Source organism: Macrosteles quadrilineatus, unplaced genomic scaffold (genome assembly GCF_028750875.1).
Source record: "Macrosteles quadrilineatus isolate MER2022 unplaced genomic scaffold, UCM_ALF_1.0 Scaffold_9__3_contigs__length_116548681, whole genome shotgun sequence".
Lineage (NCBI taxonomy): Eukaryota > Metazoa > Arthropoda > Insecta > Hemiptera > Cicadellidae > Macrosteles > Macrosteles quadrilineatus.
Genome location: NW_026542602.1, coordinates 48549350 through 48569304, shown reverse-complemented (window position 1 = coordinate 48569304; position 19955 = coordinate 48549350). Strand labels below are relative to the sequence as shown.

The 19955-nt window shown below is 42.1% G+C and overlaps 2 protein-coding genes across 2 annotated transcripts; both read right to left on the bottom strand.

The window, feature by feature from the left end:
- Positions 1–5775: 5775 nt before the first annotated feature.
- Positions 5776–7098, bottom strand: LOC129003425 (uncharacterized protein F54H12.2-like). The gene has a single exon (XM_054431717.1). The coding sequence runs from the start codon at positions 7096–7098 to the stop codon at positions 5776–5778; it is 1323 nt and encodes a 440-aa protein (XP_054287692.1).
- A 1805-nt stretch (positions 7099–8903) lies between these two features.
- On the bottom strand, positions 8904–10040 carry LOC129003424 (uncharacterized). The gene has a single exon (XM_054431716.1). The coding sequence runs from the start codon at positions 10038–10040 to the stop codon at positions 8904–8906; it is 1137 nt and encodes a 378-aa protein (XP_054287691.1).
- Between the last annotated feature and the right edge of the window lie 9915 nt (positions 10041–19955).

Here is a 19955-nt window from a genome sequence, read left to right as displayed (position 1 = left end):
TATGCACCGCATATTAGAACACGTGACTGCCATCAAGACTAACCTGTGGCTGGACTGTGAATTTACCAACGTTCACGACCAAACGTGTCGACGCGCTTTCAAAACCAAGAACGTCACCGTCTTCCGGTCCACTGACATTGAAGACCTGTGCGGTCAGTTGTTTCAGAAGTTAGTGGATGAAAAGGAGACGTGTGAAATGAAGGGCTCGGGCTGGACCTTCGGGAGGATAATCGATATGGAAATCCGAATAAATGTTTATCGTCCTCTCGGAGGCAGTTCATACGTTCCATTGCCCCAGTGCGTCGCCGCAAAAAGAGCCGTGATCAACGTCCGGAATGATCGGGATCAAAAATGTTTTATGTACGCTATTCTATCTAAATTCATTCAAAATTCGTTTAATCGTCAGTTAGACGCCACGGACTTTCCACCTGAGTTCCGTGCGCGAATAAATTTAGATTTCACAAAAATCACTTTCCCTGTACAACTTGAACAGATCCCGACATTCGAGAAGAGGAATGCTGGTGTAAGCGTCAACGTGTACGGATTGGATCGGGTCCGGACTACACGGAGAGATGGTCAATTTACAACAAAGTATGAATACATCGTATATCCACTCCGTGTAGTAGACCGAGAACTCGATAACCATTTCGACCTCTTGTACCTGACAGATGACAATTCTACTCATTACGCATTCATTGCTGACTTCGAGAGGTTGGTCCGGAGTCAGATTACCAGACATCGTGAACGACTCTTTGTCTGCAAGCGCTGTTTCGCTCATTTTGACAACAGACCGACAGTCGACGGTAAACGGGTTGAGCAGCGACTTGCAGAACACAAGAAGTATTGTTTAGACCACGCGCCATTGCGCACCGATCTGGCTCCGAAGAAACATATCAAATTTGATAGGTACGAGCGTACACAGCGACAAAGATTCACTATCTATGCTGACTTCGAGTGTGCGCTCGTACCATACGATCGAGAAGACAACCGACCTCTCACAGATCCACCAACCGTTCCCCCTCCGGATGAAGATCCAGCAACACAGCGAGGGGGAAAGCCACATCACCATCATCACAAGAACAATAGACCGGATTCTGAACATGTCAGGACAAGGAAGGTTCACAGACCGTACGCGTACGCTTACTACGTTCGTGATAGCCACAGGTTAGGAGCCGATCAAGAGGACCACGGTAACACGTTTTCGGAACTTCGTCTGTATAGGGGTGAGAATGCTGCGCATCATTTCATGCAATCCATCAAGAAAGACGTCCGGCGTATAGGAGATGTTTTGTACAAAACACGCCGGACCGAACCACGATTAGATGCGCAGCAAGAAGCGGAGTTTCGTGCCGCCACCAGATGTCACATCTGTAAGAAACCATTCGTCGATGACGGTGACGGCCGAAACGATCCGAAAGTTCGTGATCACCAACACTCACCCCCCTACACGTTTCGAGGTGCAGCTCATCGGTCTTGCAATTTAAAATTCAAGGAGCAAGACACGATACATTGCTACTTCCACAATTTGAGTAACTACGACGCTCATTTTGTGGTAAGGGAGCTGGCCATAGACGGAGGTGACGTAAACGTACTCGCCAATACAGAAGAAAAATACATATCTTTTAGCAAACGATTCGTACATGACGGTGCGAATCGTCACAACCGACTCACACTCCGATTTGTAGACTCTTATAGATTTTTGTCCCGAGCCTTGTCAAATTTAGTTTCCCTAATGCCAATAGAAAATCTTCGAATCACCAAATCATTTTTCCCTAACGATGCTGACTTTGCACTTGTACATCGCAAAGGAGTTTTCCCATACGAGTACGTAACGTCACTCTCGGTATTGGACGAAAACGTGTTACCTCCACCGGAATCCTTCAGAGACAGCCTACGCAAGGAGGACGTAAAAGAAGAGGATTACGCTCACGCCCGACGCGTATGGTCACATTTTAATTGCAACACCCTCGGAGACTACGCCGACTTGTATTTGAAAACAGACGTGTTGCTGTTGGCGGACGTCTTCGAGGGTTTTCGGGACCAGTGTCTGGAACACTACGACCTCGATCCAGCCCACTGGTTGACCTTACCGTCGTACGCTTGGGACGTGATGCTCTTTAAAACTGACGTGACCCTGGATACCCTACAGGACGTAGATATGTACCTGTTCTTCGAGAAAGGGATCCGGGGCGGCTTGACCCAGTGCGCAACCCGACACGCTGTCGCCAATAATAAATATACCAAAGCTACCACCGTCAACAATCCTTCAACATCAGCAGGTGGTAGCAGGAGCAGCAACAACAAGAGGCGATTGGAAGATGGCGTCAGCCGAGACGGTCGGTTCGCACCTGCGACTAGTGTTAGTGCCGTAGATAACATCAACAACAACAATAGTAATAACAGCGAATATGGAGATTATATTATGTACTACGACGCTAACAACCTATACGGATGGGCCATGTCCCAGTCGCTCCCGTACAAAGATTTCGAGTGGCTGTCGCGTCAGGAAATAGACGATTTGGTCATCGAGGACATACCGACAGACGGAGATGTAGGCTACGTCTTGGAGGTGGATTTGGAGTATCCACGAGACCCTCGACTCCATGACAAACACCGAGACCTACCGTTCTGTCCGGAACTGCGTAAAGCACCTCGAGACCAATTGCCATATACGGATGACGTCCTCCGAACATACAGCGTAGGCAAATCTGCAAAACTAATGGTCACCCTGTTTGATAAAGACGCATACGTAATCCATTATCGAGCACTTCAGCAGGCGATGGACAACGGATTGCGTGTGCGTTGGATACATCGTGTTCTGCGCTTCAAGCAGCGAAAGTGGCTACAACCGTACGTGGCGATGAATACCAGTCTAAGGCAGCAGGCCAAGAACAAGTTTGAGGTAGAATTATTTAAGCTTATGGTCAACGCTGTCTATGGTATGAGCCTCCAGAATGTAAGAAAACATATCAACATCAAATTGGCTACAAACCCGAAGATGTACACCAAGTACGTGGCCAAGTCTAATTTCAGTGACCGGACGTGGTACAACAAAGACTTGGCCCTACTACACATGAATAAAGTCCGCGTCATCTTGGACAAGCCGGTGTACGCGGGTATGTGCATTCTGGACCACAGTAAGACGTGGATGTACGGATTCCACTACCGTCTGCAAGAGCGGTATGGAATAGATCGGCTCAGACTTCTCTACATTGACACTGACGGGCTGATCTATTTAATCCGTACCGTAGACGTGTACGAGGACATGGTGAATCACCTGGACGACTTCGACACCAGCAACTATCCCCGGGACCATATCTGCTACGATCCGACCAACGCCCGGGTCCTGGGGAAATTCAAGGACGAAGCCAACGGGGTGATCATTAGTGAATTCATCGGCCTGATGGCGAAACTGTACTGCTTCATGTTCCTGCGGACCGGTAGCAGCGAAGACGGTGTCGGCGACGATACACCACCTGTGAAACGAGCCAAGGGGGTGAATCGCGCCGTAGTGGCCAAAGGCCTGACTGTAGACGATTACAGACGATGTCTACAAGAACAGCGGGTCTTATACACGGATAACGATCGATTTCAGACACGGCACCACATAATATACTCCGTTGTGGTGTCAAAACGATCGATGGCGCCGTACGATGACAAACGTTATATCGAAGAGGACGGCGTCAATACGTTACCGTGGGGCCACTATAGAATTCCAGCGCACCGGGCAATGCTATCGGCTCCAGAAGACTGCAACGGGAACGCCAGTAGATGCCACCGTCGGCGCAACATTGTATCGTCACCGTCATCGACAATGGATGCGGGCGATAACGACGTTGACATCGAAGAAGTAGATTGAAGCAGTTCAACAATAACATCAACATAGTGCGCGTGTTTGCGGTGCATAAGCCTCGGATCGTCGTCGTGGTGGTGATGGCAAAGACAATTGACGGACAAATACTAGTAAAATGTATAACAAAATACCAAATATTTATTAATAATAAATAGTAATTTATTTAGGGAATCAAATTTTTAATAAGTCAATGTTTTTCAACTGTGATATTTGATAACTTTTTTAAACTGTGATATTTAATTTAGAATCAAATTATTTCAACTGTAACATTACTGTAATTGTAAAACTGAAAAAAAAAACAAATTAATCAATATATACTTATTTATATTATGGTCATAATTGTGAATTGTACAGAAACTATTTTGAAAATATATTCACTCACTTGTTCTTGTTTTGATTTATATAGAGTCATGATGGAAAATAAAAAGACCAACATTGTTTTCAAAATACACTTGTGTTTTTATTTTTTCCCAATCTTTACTTATTCTAATGTACATTAGATAACTATATTATTATTTTTATTCAAATTTAAATTAGCTTTTTATACAATCCAAATAGAAATAAAAGACAGGTAAGTAAAATCAGTGGTAAAACATGTCGAAGAGTCTTCGAACCAGAACATCGTTGTTGACAGCGTTGCTGGGTGTGACGAAGGAAGTGGCATCACCGTCAAACAGCTGTATGAAATCATTCATCGTCATGTCGTACATTATGCGACAGTACAGGTAAGTCAGACAGTAGTGACCGCACACGGAAGTGTCGTAGCGTTGGAGTTGGTATTTATTGGATATGTAACGACGTGAATTGCGTCTTAAAAACTGTTGGTATTCAGCCAGATACGGTTGACGGCCGAAACTGTCGAAATATTCTATATGCGTAGCGTCACTGTCCATGTAGAAGGTTACCCAATGTTCACCACTCTCCGTGTGTGGCATGGTGTTCACCACTATGGCCGTCGAAGGCTCGATACGTGTCGGTAGACGGTCTGATGCGTACACTCCGATGTGCGTGATTCTGTCTCTTGGTAATTGGTACAAATATCTTTTGATGTCAGTACTGTTCATTGTGTCACGTCTTCTTCTTCTTCTTCGTCTTCTTCGGGAATAGTATTGAGACTGGCGTTGCTACTGATCGATGTAGTCGTCACTGTCATCGATGCTTGTGTTATAAGTGACAGTGGTGGTGATGGTGACGGTGACGGCCCTCCTGTCGTTGACGATATATCATCGTACAATGGGCAGCAGTGTGTCGTTTTCGCCTCTTCGGCGGTGAGTAGTAGCCAGCCACGTAACAGAGTACAGTTTGAGAGCGAGCAACGGTGTTGTACGGTTTTGTGTCGACCACATCGCAACACGTTGGCGGACAGTAGATTGCCAATCGAAGCAAGTGAACCACAGCCAATATCGCACAAATCCACCACAGTTGTAATATTGTCACTCCATCTATTGTACTTGTTGTTCACGTCTGTGATTAGATTCTTGATAATGTATTCTTTCTTTTCCACTCCCTTAACATATACGATGCTGCGACGCGAGAGGCAAGTGCGCAATTTATCGATCAACACGGAGTATGACACGTCACCGCGATTCCAGTCGAGTCCGTGACAATGTTTGGTCAACCAATAGGACTCTCTGAGTTTATCCGCAGTCAACGCGTCACGATCGAACGGCGCACGTGCGATGTGATGTAATAACAATGTGCCAGTCGACACGTCAACTACACTGGCTTCTTTCACTATGAAATCGTTGTTGTTGTCCTTGAAACACTGTAGGTCCAAAACCACAGCTGTGCAATCACTGTGCCTACATTGCTGCTGCTGCTGCTGTTTCTGTCGGTGCGACGGAGCTTGAAGGTAACAACGATCCATCACGATCAAAGGTCAGTGCGATACTGAGCTATGCGGTGGGGGTTGGTTCTTGTATTTAGCCGCTGAAATCCACGGACACGTTGCGATGTCGGTCCACTTCGATTACATTGTCCATTTCGGCGTACACTATACAGTTGATGGACGAGGCCAACGCTTCTTTGAATTGCAGTTCGATGCGCAAATTGCCGTTTCGTACCAGATTCCAGTGACTCGATTCGCCGGCCGACATGTCCGGCGTCAGGTCGAACGCCATCAGACAGTAGCCGTTCGGATAAGCCGATCTGCCAATCTCGTTGCCCTTGTCGGCGAACTGTATACCGGTGCCGGTGAACAGCGTGTGATAGGCGAGTGCGTAGAGTTTCGAGTCTCCCGTGAAGGTCGGTGTCAACGCCTTGCATGGCACTTGTTCACCGTCGATGTACAGAGCGAAATAGTTCAAATTGAAGTGTTGAAAATTAAACGGGTTTTTCTTGAAATCACCGTTGAACGCCACATTATCCACCAGTCCCACGATTATGCGTTTCGGCAACTGACCGAGAAACACACTGTCCAATGTCTTGCCCAGAATACCACTCGGTAGCGTGATGGATTTCACGTCCACACGTGTGATTGGATACTTGGCCGTACCACTTTCCAGCGTCTTGCTGTGCGCCACCAACACGCCGGGATTGATCTTACAACGACGCACAAACAGATTGGCCTCTCGAATGTGCACCTTGTAGTTCGTTGCTGTTTTCGACATTATGGCAAATGAGTTTCTCGATCTGACGAGACGCAATCGCATTTCCACACCATTCAACATAAACTTGGCTTGATTGCACAAATCTAGATGTAAATTTCCCACCATATCGATGTACGTGCTCTTCTTAACGAAGTCGCGTCGTTTCACTAGTCCTGCGTTGTTTGCCTCGCAATCGTCCATTTTGTCGGCTATGTCTTCGTAGAACATTGTGCTGGTGAGATGTGACTTTTTTGCGCTACCGCCATAGTTCAGTAGATTTTCCAAATAGGCGCGATAAGCGTAAGTGTTGTTTTGTGGTGACACCAGTTTGTGATTGATGTACAGATCCACTTGACTGAACAGCGAATGGAGCCAATTGTTAACAGGACCCATATCTTCGACTAACGCCTCTTCCACTTTTGTGCCGTCATCTTTCACTATTGTCGCTTCGATGTGCAACAGAGATTGCGTCAAGTCCGTGTATTCTTCTCCGTTAGCCGGTATGACAAACTCTATCGGCGAATCGTCTGTCAAAGACGAGATCGGCTTGTACTGAATCCATTTGCCGTTCTCTATACTAGTCTGAGTAGGTGGTAAAGAGAATAAATCCAATTCGGTTTTAACGCATTCACACGATTTCTGATGAATGAATGACATTTTCTTTTCTTTTCTTCTTCTTGTTGTAGGAAAATATAGTCTAATTGAATATATCGTCTATCGACGGTATTCCTCTTGCTACTCTTCTTTTAGTAGATCTATTCCTCCTGTTTCTACTCTTCTTATTGACGCTTTTAACTTTGCTGCTGCTGGCGCCGGAACGTCGAGGTAGTCTTTTTGTTGTAGGTTTACGCTTTTTCTGTCCCTTATTGATAACAGGTCTTTTCATACTCTTCCTACTCCTTCTCTGTTTTGTTGTGGCAGCGGTGGACGTCCTTACTCTGAGAAGTGTCGCTAACGACTGCGGTGTGACGCGATGGACACGTCTTTTCTTATATGTGACGGCACGACCACCTCCACTCAATACGCGTTCCAATTTGTCATCGGCTCTGCGTTTCAACGAGCCGGTGAATTCTTTGAGGCGTGTGGCGGCCGCGTACCTCGGATGTTGTGTACCACCAGCGGACACTATGTCGCCGAGGAAACCAACACCTGAACGCAAAGCCTCTTTGCCCATGGCGGTTGCACCAGACTTTAGTAACGGCACTACAGACCGCATGAGTCCACTGAGGAAACTGCCGATGCCATGACCGCGCTGGTACGGTGCACCTCTGTACACGGACGATACACCGTTACCCGACTGTTGTAACTGTCGCCGATAGTAGGCCAAATACGGATCGTTCGTATTCATCGTGGTTGTTGCTGCTGCTGCTGCTGCTGTTGCTCCTACTGTTGCTGCCACTGATGTTTATGCTGTTGCTGTCGTCTTCGTTGATGTTGTCGCCGTCGTATTCGCCGTTGCATTCGCCGTCGTATTCGCCGTCGTATTCGCCGTCGTATTCGCCGTCGTATTCGCCGTCGTAATCGCCGTCGTATTCGCCGTCGAATTCGCCGTCGTATTCGCTGTTGTCGTCGTTTTAGTTGTCGTCGTCGTTTTCGCCGTCGACGCCGTTTACGTTGCTGCTGCTAGTATATTTATGCCAGCGTGAGCGATCTGCGCAGGTGTAGTTTCATGCACGTAGTCCCAAAGTGGAATGGCAGATGATCGCCTGTGCTGCCCCTTAAGTCAATTTCCACGTTCTCAAATGTGCTCTTGATGACGGGCACGTAATGCGGATCGGTGAAATGCACGGTCTTGTGCGCGCCGTACATGTAGTTTGTCGTATCGATGTTGACGATCTTTAATAACGGTGCCACCGTGTCACCCACCAACTGAGGCTCCACCAAATCACAATACACATACATGTCACCCGGCAGTCCGGCTTGTATGTTGGCCGGCAGTTTGGCTTTCTTGTTGGTCTTCATGTCCGTCTCGACAGGATCGAACCCCAACTGCAGCGCGAGACCGGTGCTCAATTCCATTTGTACTACGTGACTGCGAATCGCTATTTCCACCACTTTGGTGTTTTCATCGTACATGAAAGTGGCGTAAAACCTCAAGCGTTCCATGGCGTTCAACACTTGTATCAACTCGGTGATATCGCTATAGTTGCCAGGCTCCACTTTGAGAATGTCCACTTTGACTTTATTGGTTTTGTCAGCACCGCCAGTGGCTATAGCGCTGCGATCTTCATGGTAGATAAATATCTTCGCATCATCGCTCACCGTCAGAAATGAACAGGGGTAATGCGCTTCAACTAGAGCCACTTCCCATTCACCATCCGTCAGATGGATAGACGTAGGTAGTTGAGTTATATAATCAGCCACTGTGTTGTTCGGATAGTAATTCATTGAACTGTTACTGGGCAAGGTCAAATAGAACTGATTATGTTTACTCATTGTCACTGATACGCGGTTGTTGTCCTTTATAATTGTTTCACTTCTGACGCCGGTATCCAAGAGTTGAACTCGTCGCCGTAACCTTTCCACTTGACGAGATAACGCTTACTGCGGCCACTGCCTTTAGTGTCCAATATTTTATCGATATCGTACAGTCGGTCTGGCGGCACGGTGACTTTTTGCAATTCTTCTTCGTAGAAACGACCAATCAACGGTGACCCGTTCAAATCGTGCAACACGTACAACGGTAACGGATGATGACCGTACTCGCGGTCCACCACGAACACTTCTTTACTCCAATTCGTCTCGTATCCTTTGGCAAAAATATTTTTTTCTTTTGCAATACGTACCGTATCGCCCGCCACAAATTTTGCCTTTCTACGCTTAGGTAATTTAGTCTTGATGCCGCTGCCACTACTGTACATGTGTCGCCACACTCGATATACGAGTTTCTTATCTTCTTTTTTCACATCAATCGGACGTACGGCTCTGCCGTCAGCAGTAGTACCCAGACTGCTGTGCGCACTGTGATTGTAGGCGTTCACCAGTTGTTGTAGCACATCGATGTAACGGTACGTGTTTTTATACGTAAAATAACGCCACATGCGTGATTTCAAAGTGCGGTTCACACGTTCCACGACCGCCGCTTTCACGTCAGGGTTCTGTGTTGTAACATATCTAACGTCGTATTTTCTGAACAACTGTTTTACCTTGACGCCGGTGAACTCAGTTCCCTTGTCCGTCTGTAGACAGCGCGGTACCGTGACAGAGGGGTTTTTTAATATTTTCTCGAATGCGTCGGCCACTTCTTTGCCGCTTTTTGTTTTCAACGCTATCACGTAAAGTCGTTTACTGAACACATCTATCACTGTCAGCAGATAGTTGATTCCATCGTTGAACGAGCTCAGACCGCGCATATCATTCAAATCCGCTTGCCACAGTTCGTCAGGACCGAATACCACGTAACGGTTGCGGGCGAATCGTTTACGCACCGGTCTGTGCAACGTGTAAGTGTCTTGTGTCCGTAACCAGTCCAGCACTGTTTGGCGTTTTGTCCTCTTCTTCTTCTTAACTTTCCCCTCCTTCTCGCGTATCGCATGTAATAGACGTGTGACACCACCGTATGATGCAGGATCTTCGGGATTGTAGTACACTCGTTTCATGATTTATCCGCACTACGGCGAAAACGGTTCCCACCTGTCCAACGGCGATTGTAATTGATCTCTATCAAGCTGTCGTTGTCTTCGATGAGCCGCCAACGAGGGTAATGGTGACGTAGGGGATAACGTACGCTGCTGATTGTAAGCCGAACGTAAACGATCACGCATAGGTGTTCTCGGAGTCGATGATGTGATCGAACTACTCGCTACAGCTGACGTCGCGTCACCACGTAACGATCTGTATCCCGCGCCCAGATACTGTAATGCTGTAGAATTGTTGATATACTCCTTGGGCACATTCATGTCGCGTAACGCGTTCATGACTTCGTACCACCCGGCGGGCATGTAATCCACCATACGTACTCTCACTATGCAGTGTAATATGTCCACGATATTCGAATCGGGAATTTTTTCACTTCGCACATACACCGCAAAGTCCTTATCCCAATTTATCACACTACCTTCGCGGACGATAAATCGTAACAGATTACGCACGTCCGGCTTGTACGATTTGGAAAACGTGTCCACAATCTCCTCCATTGTACCGGGTGGTGGCGACGCTGTTGCTGCTTGCAGTAATGATGATGATGATGATGACGATGCTGTCTCCATGATCGGTATATTGATCGGTTGTCTATTGACGGAGGCAAAATGTAAAAATCTCTGCAGCACCTGTTGATACTGTTTCCATTTTTCATAATCACTCAAAGTTTTATCCATCAATATACGATGCATTTCGTTATCGATACTATCACTGCTGTCACCACCGAATCGACGTGACGATGATGACGCTTTCCTATTATCCACGTTGCTTTTGTTGTTTGTGGTATTGATATCGCTGTTTTTTAACCGTTCGATTAACTCTTGCGGTACAACAACCATTTTCTTTGCGTACTCCATCATTGTGTTATTACCGTATTATTACGTAATGGATTTATGAAGTACGGCTTGTAGTACGGTGCTCAACAGTATTGGTAGTAGGAATCCACCTCCTTTTTGTACTAGATACTTGCGTTTCTTGGCCCAACTCTCACCTCGTTTCACCAATCGCCTGAGAGTTGATTTATACTTTTTCAATTGTCTTTTGCGTTTATCGGACACCGATACGTTACCACGCAACAGGTTGTATGCACACTCGCACACTGATCGTATACGACTGAGGTCACACACTTTTAACAGCGCTTTACGTTCCTTCGGTGTAGCGTGCACCAGTGCTGTCAGTAGAGCTGCGTCTTTCCTCACACACTGCGACATGACGACTGATACTGATCCGCTATAGACGTTTTCTATTTATTGTGACCGCTGACATTGCTTGTTTTCGGCAGGTACACATAATTAATCGGATCGTCCGGAAAGATAGTCGAACGAATGCGCATCTCATCCGGTGTGGACTGTTTCAAGTCTATTAATAGATACGCATGCGGATCACGTGTAGCATCCGCATATGCTTCCTCTATAAATTTTGTACTATCCGGATAAATTTGACGGGCTAAATGTTTTATCTGAGCCCGATCTCTGGGGTTTTTAAAACACACTATGTAATGAGCATTCAATGAGATGTCTCTCTGACCTCGGCCCTGATGAAATAGATTCTGCGTTATAAAGAAAACACTCAAGTTCCTATGGTGTGAGCCTTTTGTAAATAAATCCACTACACTGTCGTTTGTTTCACGCATCATGTCGTCCACTATGATCAAATTAGGTACACTACCATCGAAATCGTTCATGTCTGGCAGAGAGTTTTTATACTGGACAATACTGCCTCTGCCACTGTTACTGCTGTTCTGCTGCACATTATCATTTGAATGAGGATGATGCCAATATATGTTAGCAAAATCTGTATCACATATTTCATTAGCATGGTCTATAAAACGCATGACAAATTGTGATTTTCCAGACCCTGAAGGGCCGGCTACTAAGGCCGAAAATGGATGCTTCCACCTCAAGTCCATCTCACCTACTGATTGACTGACTACACTGACAACACTACAAACTAATTTATAACAATAGGGAATAAGGAGTGTAAATAAAAGACGAATTGATTATGCTCTCAACGTGACTATACGTATTGACTTACAAAACCTATCAAAGTTACAATATCATTTTAAGAAAATTACAATTTTCATTAGTTTTGAGGTTAATAAAATAAAAAATATTTTATGTACACGAATGTAGTTTTTGTAAAAATTAAAATTTAAATTTGTTTCAAACAAACTCCAATGGAGTATATTTACTGCCAGGTGGAGCGCTTCTTCTGACGAGGTTAAGTCTATCTTCGAATCCCCTGTTGTACTGGTCAATGCGTTGATCTGTGATCGCCTCGTTGTAGCGTCGTGGTAGGTAGACACGCATGTAGTGTTCATCGCCGGCTAGTCCCTCCAGCACGGTCATGACAGTCTCTCCGTACGGCGTGGTCACTCGTTCGAATTTCACAATACGATAAGAACACTCTTCACGGAGATCGACGATCTTCGTGTACGGCGTGTTTACTTGCACGGTGTTGAGTTCATTTTTCAAGTTCATCACACCACTGCTGCTACTTCCACTACCATTGACACTGACTGACTCGCATTTCGACATAATAGATGTGTTATTAAAAAAAGTTAAAGTCAAGCGAAACTGTACACACGTTCGATCCACACAGTGGTTGGTCGAGGAATGAATTGTTGCAGCAGCGACAGCGCAGTGGTGGAGAGAAGAATGCAGGTGTTTCGCAATATTTCTCAGAATCCACTCCTGTAGAAGTTTCTAGCACAGACCGGTTTTTTGTAGTTGTTTCTTTTTGTTTCGTCCCCTCGGCTGCAGCTGCGCGTCAACACGTGGCTTCTTGGAATCATCGCTATTGTTAACATTATTTTTTGTCTCATTCGATTGCATCATAGTCACTGGCGCCACAGAACGTTTCTTCCTTTGTTTAATTCTTCCACCGTTTTCGATTGCGCAATCGATTGGTCTACGCCATGCGGGTAGTGGCATCATCGACTGTATCACACCGTGTATTTTTGGAACTCCCGTCAAACGATCAACCCATAAATTTTCTAACTGTGTCAGTAAGTTATTCACACTGTTGTATATTTTATCTCCTTTCTTTTCATTCAAATATATGCCGGAACTGTGTGTTTGCACTCCTTCGTCAAATAATTGCAATTTCAATAAAACTCGACCTCGATTAGCGGGATTCTGTACGGTGTATTGAAAATCTTCGTCTATCCACATTATAACCGGCGAATCATTTGTCGATTTAACTATCCATCCTGTATGTTGTGCGTCTTGTTCAGGTTCTCTTTTTTTAATTTCGCTGCCACTATCGGTTTGTACATATTTCACATCACTAGTCGTCTTCACAGGTTTCTTGATAATTTTCTTTTTCTCATTTTGTTGCAGCTGCTGCTCCTCCTCTGCATGATTCATAGGAAAAGTACTAATTGTGTTATTTTCCATCGCATGTATCTCTTCCATAATCAAACGAATAGTTTCTTCTGCATCGGCAATACTCGTAGACATAATATTAATAAACACAAACCGCTCACGTAACGACTGTACTCACTGCACTCGCAGAACTAACTGAATTTTCGGATGTATTGTGATATTGACCCCACCAGTAGCGTGTTGCTGCGGATAAATCAACAACTACTCTGATGTTAGTAATCACAAGATGATGTAATTACAAGCTGACATTACCACCTAGCTACGTGGATGATGTTTCTTCGCTATTAGAACTATGACCACCGAAGAATGCCTCATTTAAAAACACTTTTCTCGCTTTCTGTAACACACTGTTAATCAATAGCAAACGTCGCATGTCTTTACGTTTACGGCCAACACAAGCTTTATTCAGTGATAGATTAATCATATCTCTAGCACTGATCTCCATCGCGAAGTAGATACTGATGTAGACGGTTTGCAGGCTAGTAACAGACTTATAAGTGCTGTCAGGCATCCACCATAGAGACCTGGATGGTTCTAGGAAGTCGATAATAAAGCTGTTGCTTTGTCAACAAACACGTTGCCACCACCACATAATGCTCTAACAAAGGAGCATAAATAAAGCCCCTAATAAAGTCTAATAAAGCTCTAACAAAGAGATTGCGCCTTGTAAAAGCTGTTAGTAAACAACTAATGGAACTATTTATCATCCGTAATTGACAGTTCTGAGAATCCGAGCCAGACTTTGCCGCCGCCGCCCCGACGCCTAGCCTAATAAACCTTAAAGAAAGAGACCGCGTCTCGTAAAAGCTTTTAGAAACTCAAATAATGGATCCGTCAATCATCCGTTAAGTGGATTTCTTTGTATTCTAGGATCAAAGGGAGCGCCGCTGATAATTGCTTTCCATTGTATTGAAACATCAAAGGGACAGCTGACTACACCTCTCTCCGTGGGAGGTCTCACACATCCGGAGGTGCAGGATGACCACTGGCGGGGGGGGGGGGCGGAGGTGCAGGGGGGAGGGGGAGGTGCAGGGGGGGGGAGGTGCAAGGGGGGGGGGGAGGTGCAAGGGGGGGGGGGATGTGCAAGGGGGGGGGGTGCAAGGGCGGGGGAGGGGGGAGGGGGGGAGGTGCAAGGGTGGGGGGGGGGAGGTGCGGCCGCAGGAGGCGGGTGGTGGAGGTGGAGGCGGTGGTGTTGCTCCCCTTACTCCCCTCTTTAAGTCCCCCAAAGACTACTACTTCAATGAAACCGATTGAAATCTTTGTCATCTTTTCAAGACACAACAATATTTCAAAGAGGGGATTTAAACTGGAAACTTGGAGCTTAAGCTGTTTTTAGATCCGCTCGCCGATGACGTGTTATTTGACCGACCCTTCATTTTTTGACCCCTGTCAATTTGAAAAATTATTTTGAAGATTTTCAAAATGAAATCTGTGGGGAGAAACTTGTGAGGAATTACAAAAGCTTGTCAATTTATTTAAAAAGAAAACTGTAAAATATTTTATTTTGACTAATATAATCTATATCGTAAATAACAAACTGTTTTTTATAAAAAGAAAAGCAAAGGTAAGTTTCAAGGAATTGCCTACTTGTTTGTAAATAATACTAGCAAATTTATTTAAATTATATTACAAATATATTCAACACTATGCTAATTACAACTGTACTACAATAACTAAGACAACGCAAGGATCATGAAATACTTCCTAGGTTAGCGGTTGATCTATTGCGAGCACACAGCTCAGGGGTCGTGGCCACTTTATAATGTCAAGAGCGAAATGTATTTGGGAGGTTCAATTGTTCGAACCTCTTTAGATCATGCAATCTTTATATACTGCAAACTTATATCTAACGAGCTGTTGGCCCGTCCTACGTACGGGAATAGAGTAGTCCATTACAAATGTATAGTGTATAGCATGTCTATTACTAATTCAAACATATTCTAGGCAGTTCAAAATTTATAGTAAAAAAAAGCCGCCAAGATGAATTAAAACATGTTTTCATTGTTATTTTCCCAACCTCTCCTCAAAAAGTCGAGTAGTAAAATAATGTTCATAAGCTTTCTTTTGAAGATTCGTGAGCTTCGATTCGTATACAGCAATGGTTATAGAATCTTACTTATTTCCTATAATCAATGACAAAATCACAGAGTAAATAAACTGACCTCATAGTTCTATGTAATATTATTTTATTCAACCAGATGTTAGCTATAACAAATTATATTGCACTATAACAAACTATAAACATTTTAAAAGACTGCTCAAAAAAATAAATTAGAACATCTAGTATTTTACTATGTATATTAATATTATATCATATTTAAATTATATCACACCAAAAGCTAGTTGAAAATGTTAGCGTCGGCTGCTAGACTTAAAAAAAAATTAAAACTTAATTTCTAAAAAACTGGACCCTAAACTAAAATTATGGCTTCTACATTCCCTAGTTCTCAAAATTATCTTTCTTTCAACACAAAAATCATGAAAATCCGTGGTTGATTCAGAATTGTGAAATAAAAAACCCTGTTAGTTTTAATATTATAGATTTACGAGAAACAGATCAAGCATTGACTTAGGAAAAGTATTGTATTGTTATTCTAGGTCCGCTCAATATTGCAAGCAGACAACTGCATTTTGCACCTAGTTAGTTATATAAGTTTTAGTGTACTTTCAATTTATTATTGTGGAAATTTTAACCTGACAATCCACAACCAGTATTTTAGTTTACAGTCGTTTGCTAGAGTATAGGATAATTGTAATTGAGTGTATTTAAACAAAAACTATTAAACCCAAATTAGATAAATAATCGAATAGTAACTAATTGTATATAATCTACTTATTAGTCATTAATAAAATTAATATTTGAATACCGCGATTGCGATTTTCTGACTGCTTAAACGAGAAATTTAAATTTAATGCCGGTCGTCAGTCGCACAGTTCAGTTTTAGATTTAGATTATTATGTTTTATATAAGCCAATCATCGGGCTCAGGTAAGAGACACAACTCTCGGCTTTTAAAAAAAAAATATTTTACACCATTGCTATGTACGTTGGGAATACACAGGTTGAGGGTAGTCATGTAAAAGATACTACGAAATCACTGCGAGTGTCAACCAATAAAAGTGTACTATTGTCAAATACCACAGCTTTAGATTGGAATAAGAATCATTTTAAATGTATAGTGTACTGTATTTTGTCCAAAGACAATTTTTTTTGTATATTTTTTACAGTTTTAAAGTGAGAAATATTTCAGTAATATATCACCTACGGTGGATTAAGTATTATCTGCATAAGAGACATCTAGCGGAGACTAGATGAACTGTCACGAGGCTCGACGGTAGCAAAGCTAGCGGTGATTGACTGAACTAGTCTCAAAACTCCTTGTACATCACCTGGAACAAAGATTATACGAATTTCATGGATTTTTACCTAAATAGTGTCAAGTTTATTTCCTACCCGCGGCTTCGCCTGCGATGGTTTAACCATAAATATTATACAAGTTAAGAAATAAACTGAGTATTACAAGAATTGCAACAATATGGTATAGTAGTGGCTTCGACAATGATCGCAAAATTAAGATATAATATTCATTACGTCACGCGCGGTAAAAAAAATCATGTTATGATTGAAGATTCTACAGCGATTAAATTATAATTAAAACTAAATTAAAACCATTTGTTTAATCACCAACTAAAAAATTGTACAGCATAAAATCTTGAAAATGAAAATGCCGCGGCTCTTTAGCTTCTCCAAGTATAGTTCTTTCATAGCTGTATCGGCTCTTTTAATACAGATAACGAAACTTTTTACCAGAAAAACACATTCATGCCGGCGAATCTTTCCATTTTAATGCTCTGCAGTGTATACACTACACTTTCTGTCCATTTGATATATTTTTTTTATTTGTATTATCTATTTTATTATTTTGTGTTATTCTATTGCATAATTTTCAAAAACCCATAAGTATCGAAATATCTTTGTTGAATGATTATCACCAATTGGTAAATTAAAACACAAACATAACACTGTGAACAATTCTACTTCGACTGTTCTCATTGTGTATCACAGCTTTTTGTAGCTGCTAGTTAACATTAGCTGTTGTCATAAATGCAAAAAAATAGTGCTGCACCCTGTTGGTAACCTTTATAACATTCTAATGCTATTGAATATCATAGAACCAACTTGTTTAGCCGAAACGGCTGACAAAGTTTTTTTTTAATTCTCACCAATTATTTACAACATTTGAAGGAAATTGTCGAGGCCGTTTTCGAGGTCTTGGTGCAAGCAAGCATATACATAGAAGCATGCATCAAGACTAGATGAACTGTCGCGAGCTTCGACGGTAGCTACATCTAGCGGTAATTGATTGAACTAGTCTCAAAACTCCTTATGAAACCCCCGCTGCAGCAAACCACAGACTATAGGGTAAAACTTGTGTTCACCCCACTATGACGATTTTAGCTGTTTTACATAATCTTTTGCTGGCCTTGCCAGCTGTCATCGTCATTTGGGTACCGAGCCAGTTTTTACATCCCTAGGGCCACAAAATCAGCTGCTCACTTACTTTCTTAAAACATGAATGCATATTAAATACACAATCAGTACCCATAGCATTGAAATATAATTGTTATGTTGTCACCGCTGCCTAGCAACTATTTTTTATTATTATGGCTGATTCCTCAAATTAAACGATATTTGTATTTCTGTATCTGTATTTCTACACATATTTCAGTGTATTTCTGTATCTGTATTTCTACACATATTTCAGTATATTTCTGTATTTGTATTCTCTGTATGTTTTGTATATTCTTTGTATGTAGCCATGTTGCATCATGCCTCCTACAAGTATTAGTTATTTGCCGTTGAAATAAATAAATGAATTCTTCACATAACTTAAAATTGTTGTTACTTCTTATAATGCATGATATATTATGGTTACAACACATCGCACCATCCATCGCAGGTGCGGCAGGTGTTGACGCGGTCGCGGGTACAAGCTAGTTGTATTATAAGCCAATCATCGGTTTCAGGTAAGAGACACAACTTTCGCCTCTAAAAGAATCAAGTTGTTTATAAATTCGATTTCAGAACAAAGGCCTGACCAGTTAAGGGTAGTCTTCTAAGATATACTAACAAATCAATGCGAGTATCAACTAATAAAAATGTATTATTGTCAAAACACCACGGCTTTAGATTGAAAATAGGACAACTTTAAATGAATAGCTTATCACATATTACCTAAAACCAATTTTGTTTCTATTTGTTATATAGTTTAAACATTTAAAATTGATCAGTTGTATATAAACTATAGTCGATTATGTATTATTGGTTTAAGAGACATCTAGCGGAGACTAGGTGAACTGTCGCGAGCCTTGACGTTAGCGCATCTAGCGGTGATTGACCGAACTAGTCTCAAAACTTCTCGCCGTAAAATTAGTTTTAAAATAGTTCACATTATTTGATTTAGAAACGAAATACAACTGCATCACTTATCTCGATATAAGTATGTTTTTATTAACTCAGGCGAACACTTATTTAGGCTTCCTGGGAATATATAAAATTGGTTCCGATGCACCTATGAATTATGAAAATATAGCATCTAGACCTTTTTGGTTTTTATGATTTTAAGTTACGCTTACCAAAAATTTTACTAGACTTTTTTTAAACATCAATATTAAAAGTCAAATTGTTTAATATGGGTTTTATGTCTCAATAATTTTTCGCGAGTTACCTTAATTTTGCTTCGTACAAAAGGTTTTAGCATGGTAACTAAAATAAAGCTATTATGAAATGATCGTGCACGTGTAGATGTATTTGAGTAGTTCCAGTGTTTGTTGAATATCATTTACGCATTCTTATATTACAAAATAATTAATAATTAATTAATAATTAATAATAATATTTTATATTATTTATCAAAGTATTATTACTGCCCATGAAATTAAAATGAAAAATGTATTATTCAGAAACATTAAATTATATTTACGGTTGTTATATATTTTAAAACATTTTTATTAGCTCACTTTCTTGTCCAGTACAAATTTTGTAATCAATTTTACACTAACTTCCCCATGAGCTAGAGACTTGAAACTTAGCTCACAAATGGATTTACGAGAAACAGATTAAGCATTGATTATGGAAAAGTATTGGATTAATATGCTAGCTCCGCTCAATATTGCAAGCAGACAGATTTATTGTACACCTAGTTAATGTAATTGGATTTTTAATGTATTATCATGGTCATTTTAACTTGGCAATCCGAAACATATTAGTTTATTTTACAGTCGATTATAAATAATAATTCGTTTATAAAAGCCTTATATGATCAAGAGTGTAGGATAATTGCAACTAGGCGTATTTTATCAAAAACCGTATTTGAACCCGAATGTGATTAGTAGAATGGAAATAGTTATTTGTGCAACTAGTGAGCAAAGTGAGCAATTACCTCACTCGAGAGAACCCCTTACTCAAGAGCCATAGGCGAGTGAAGCA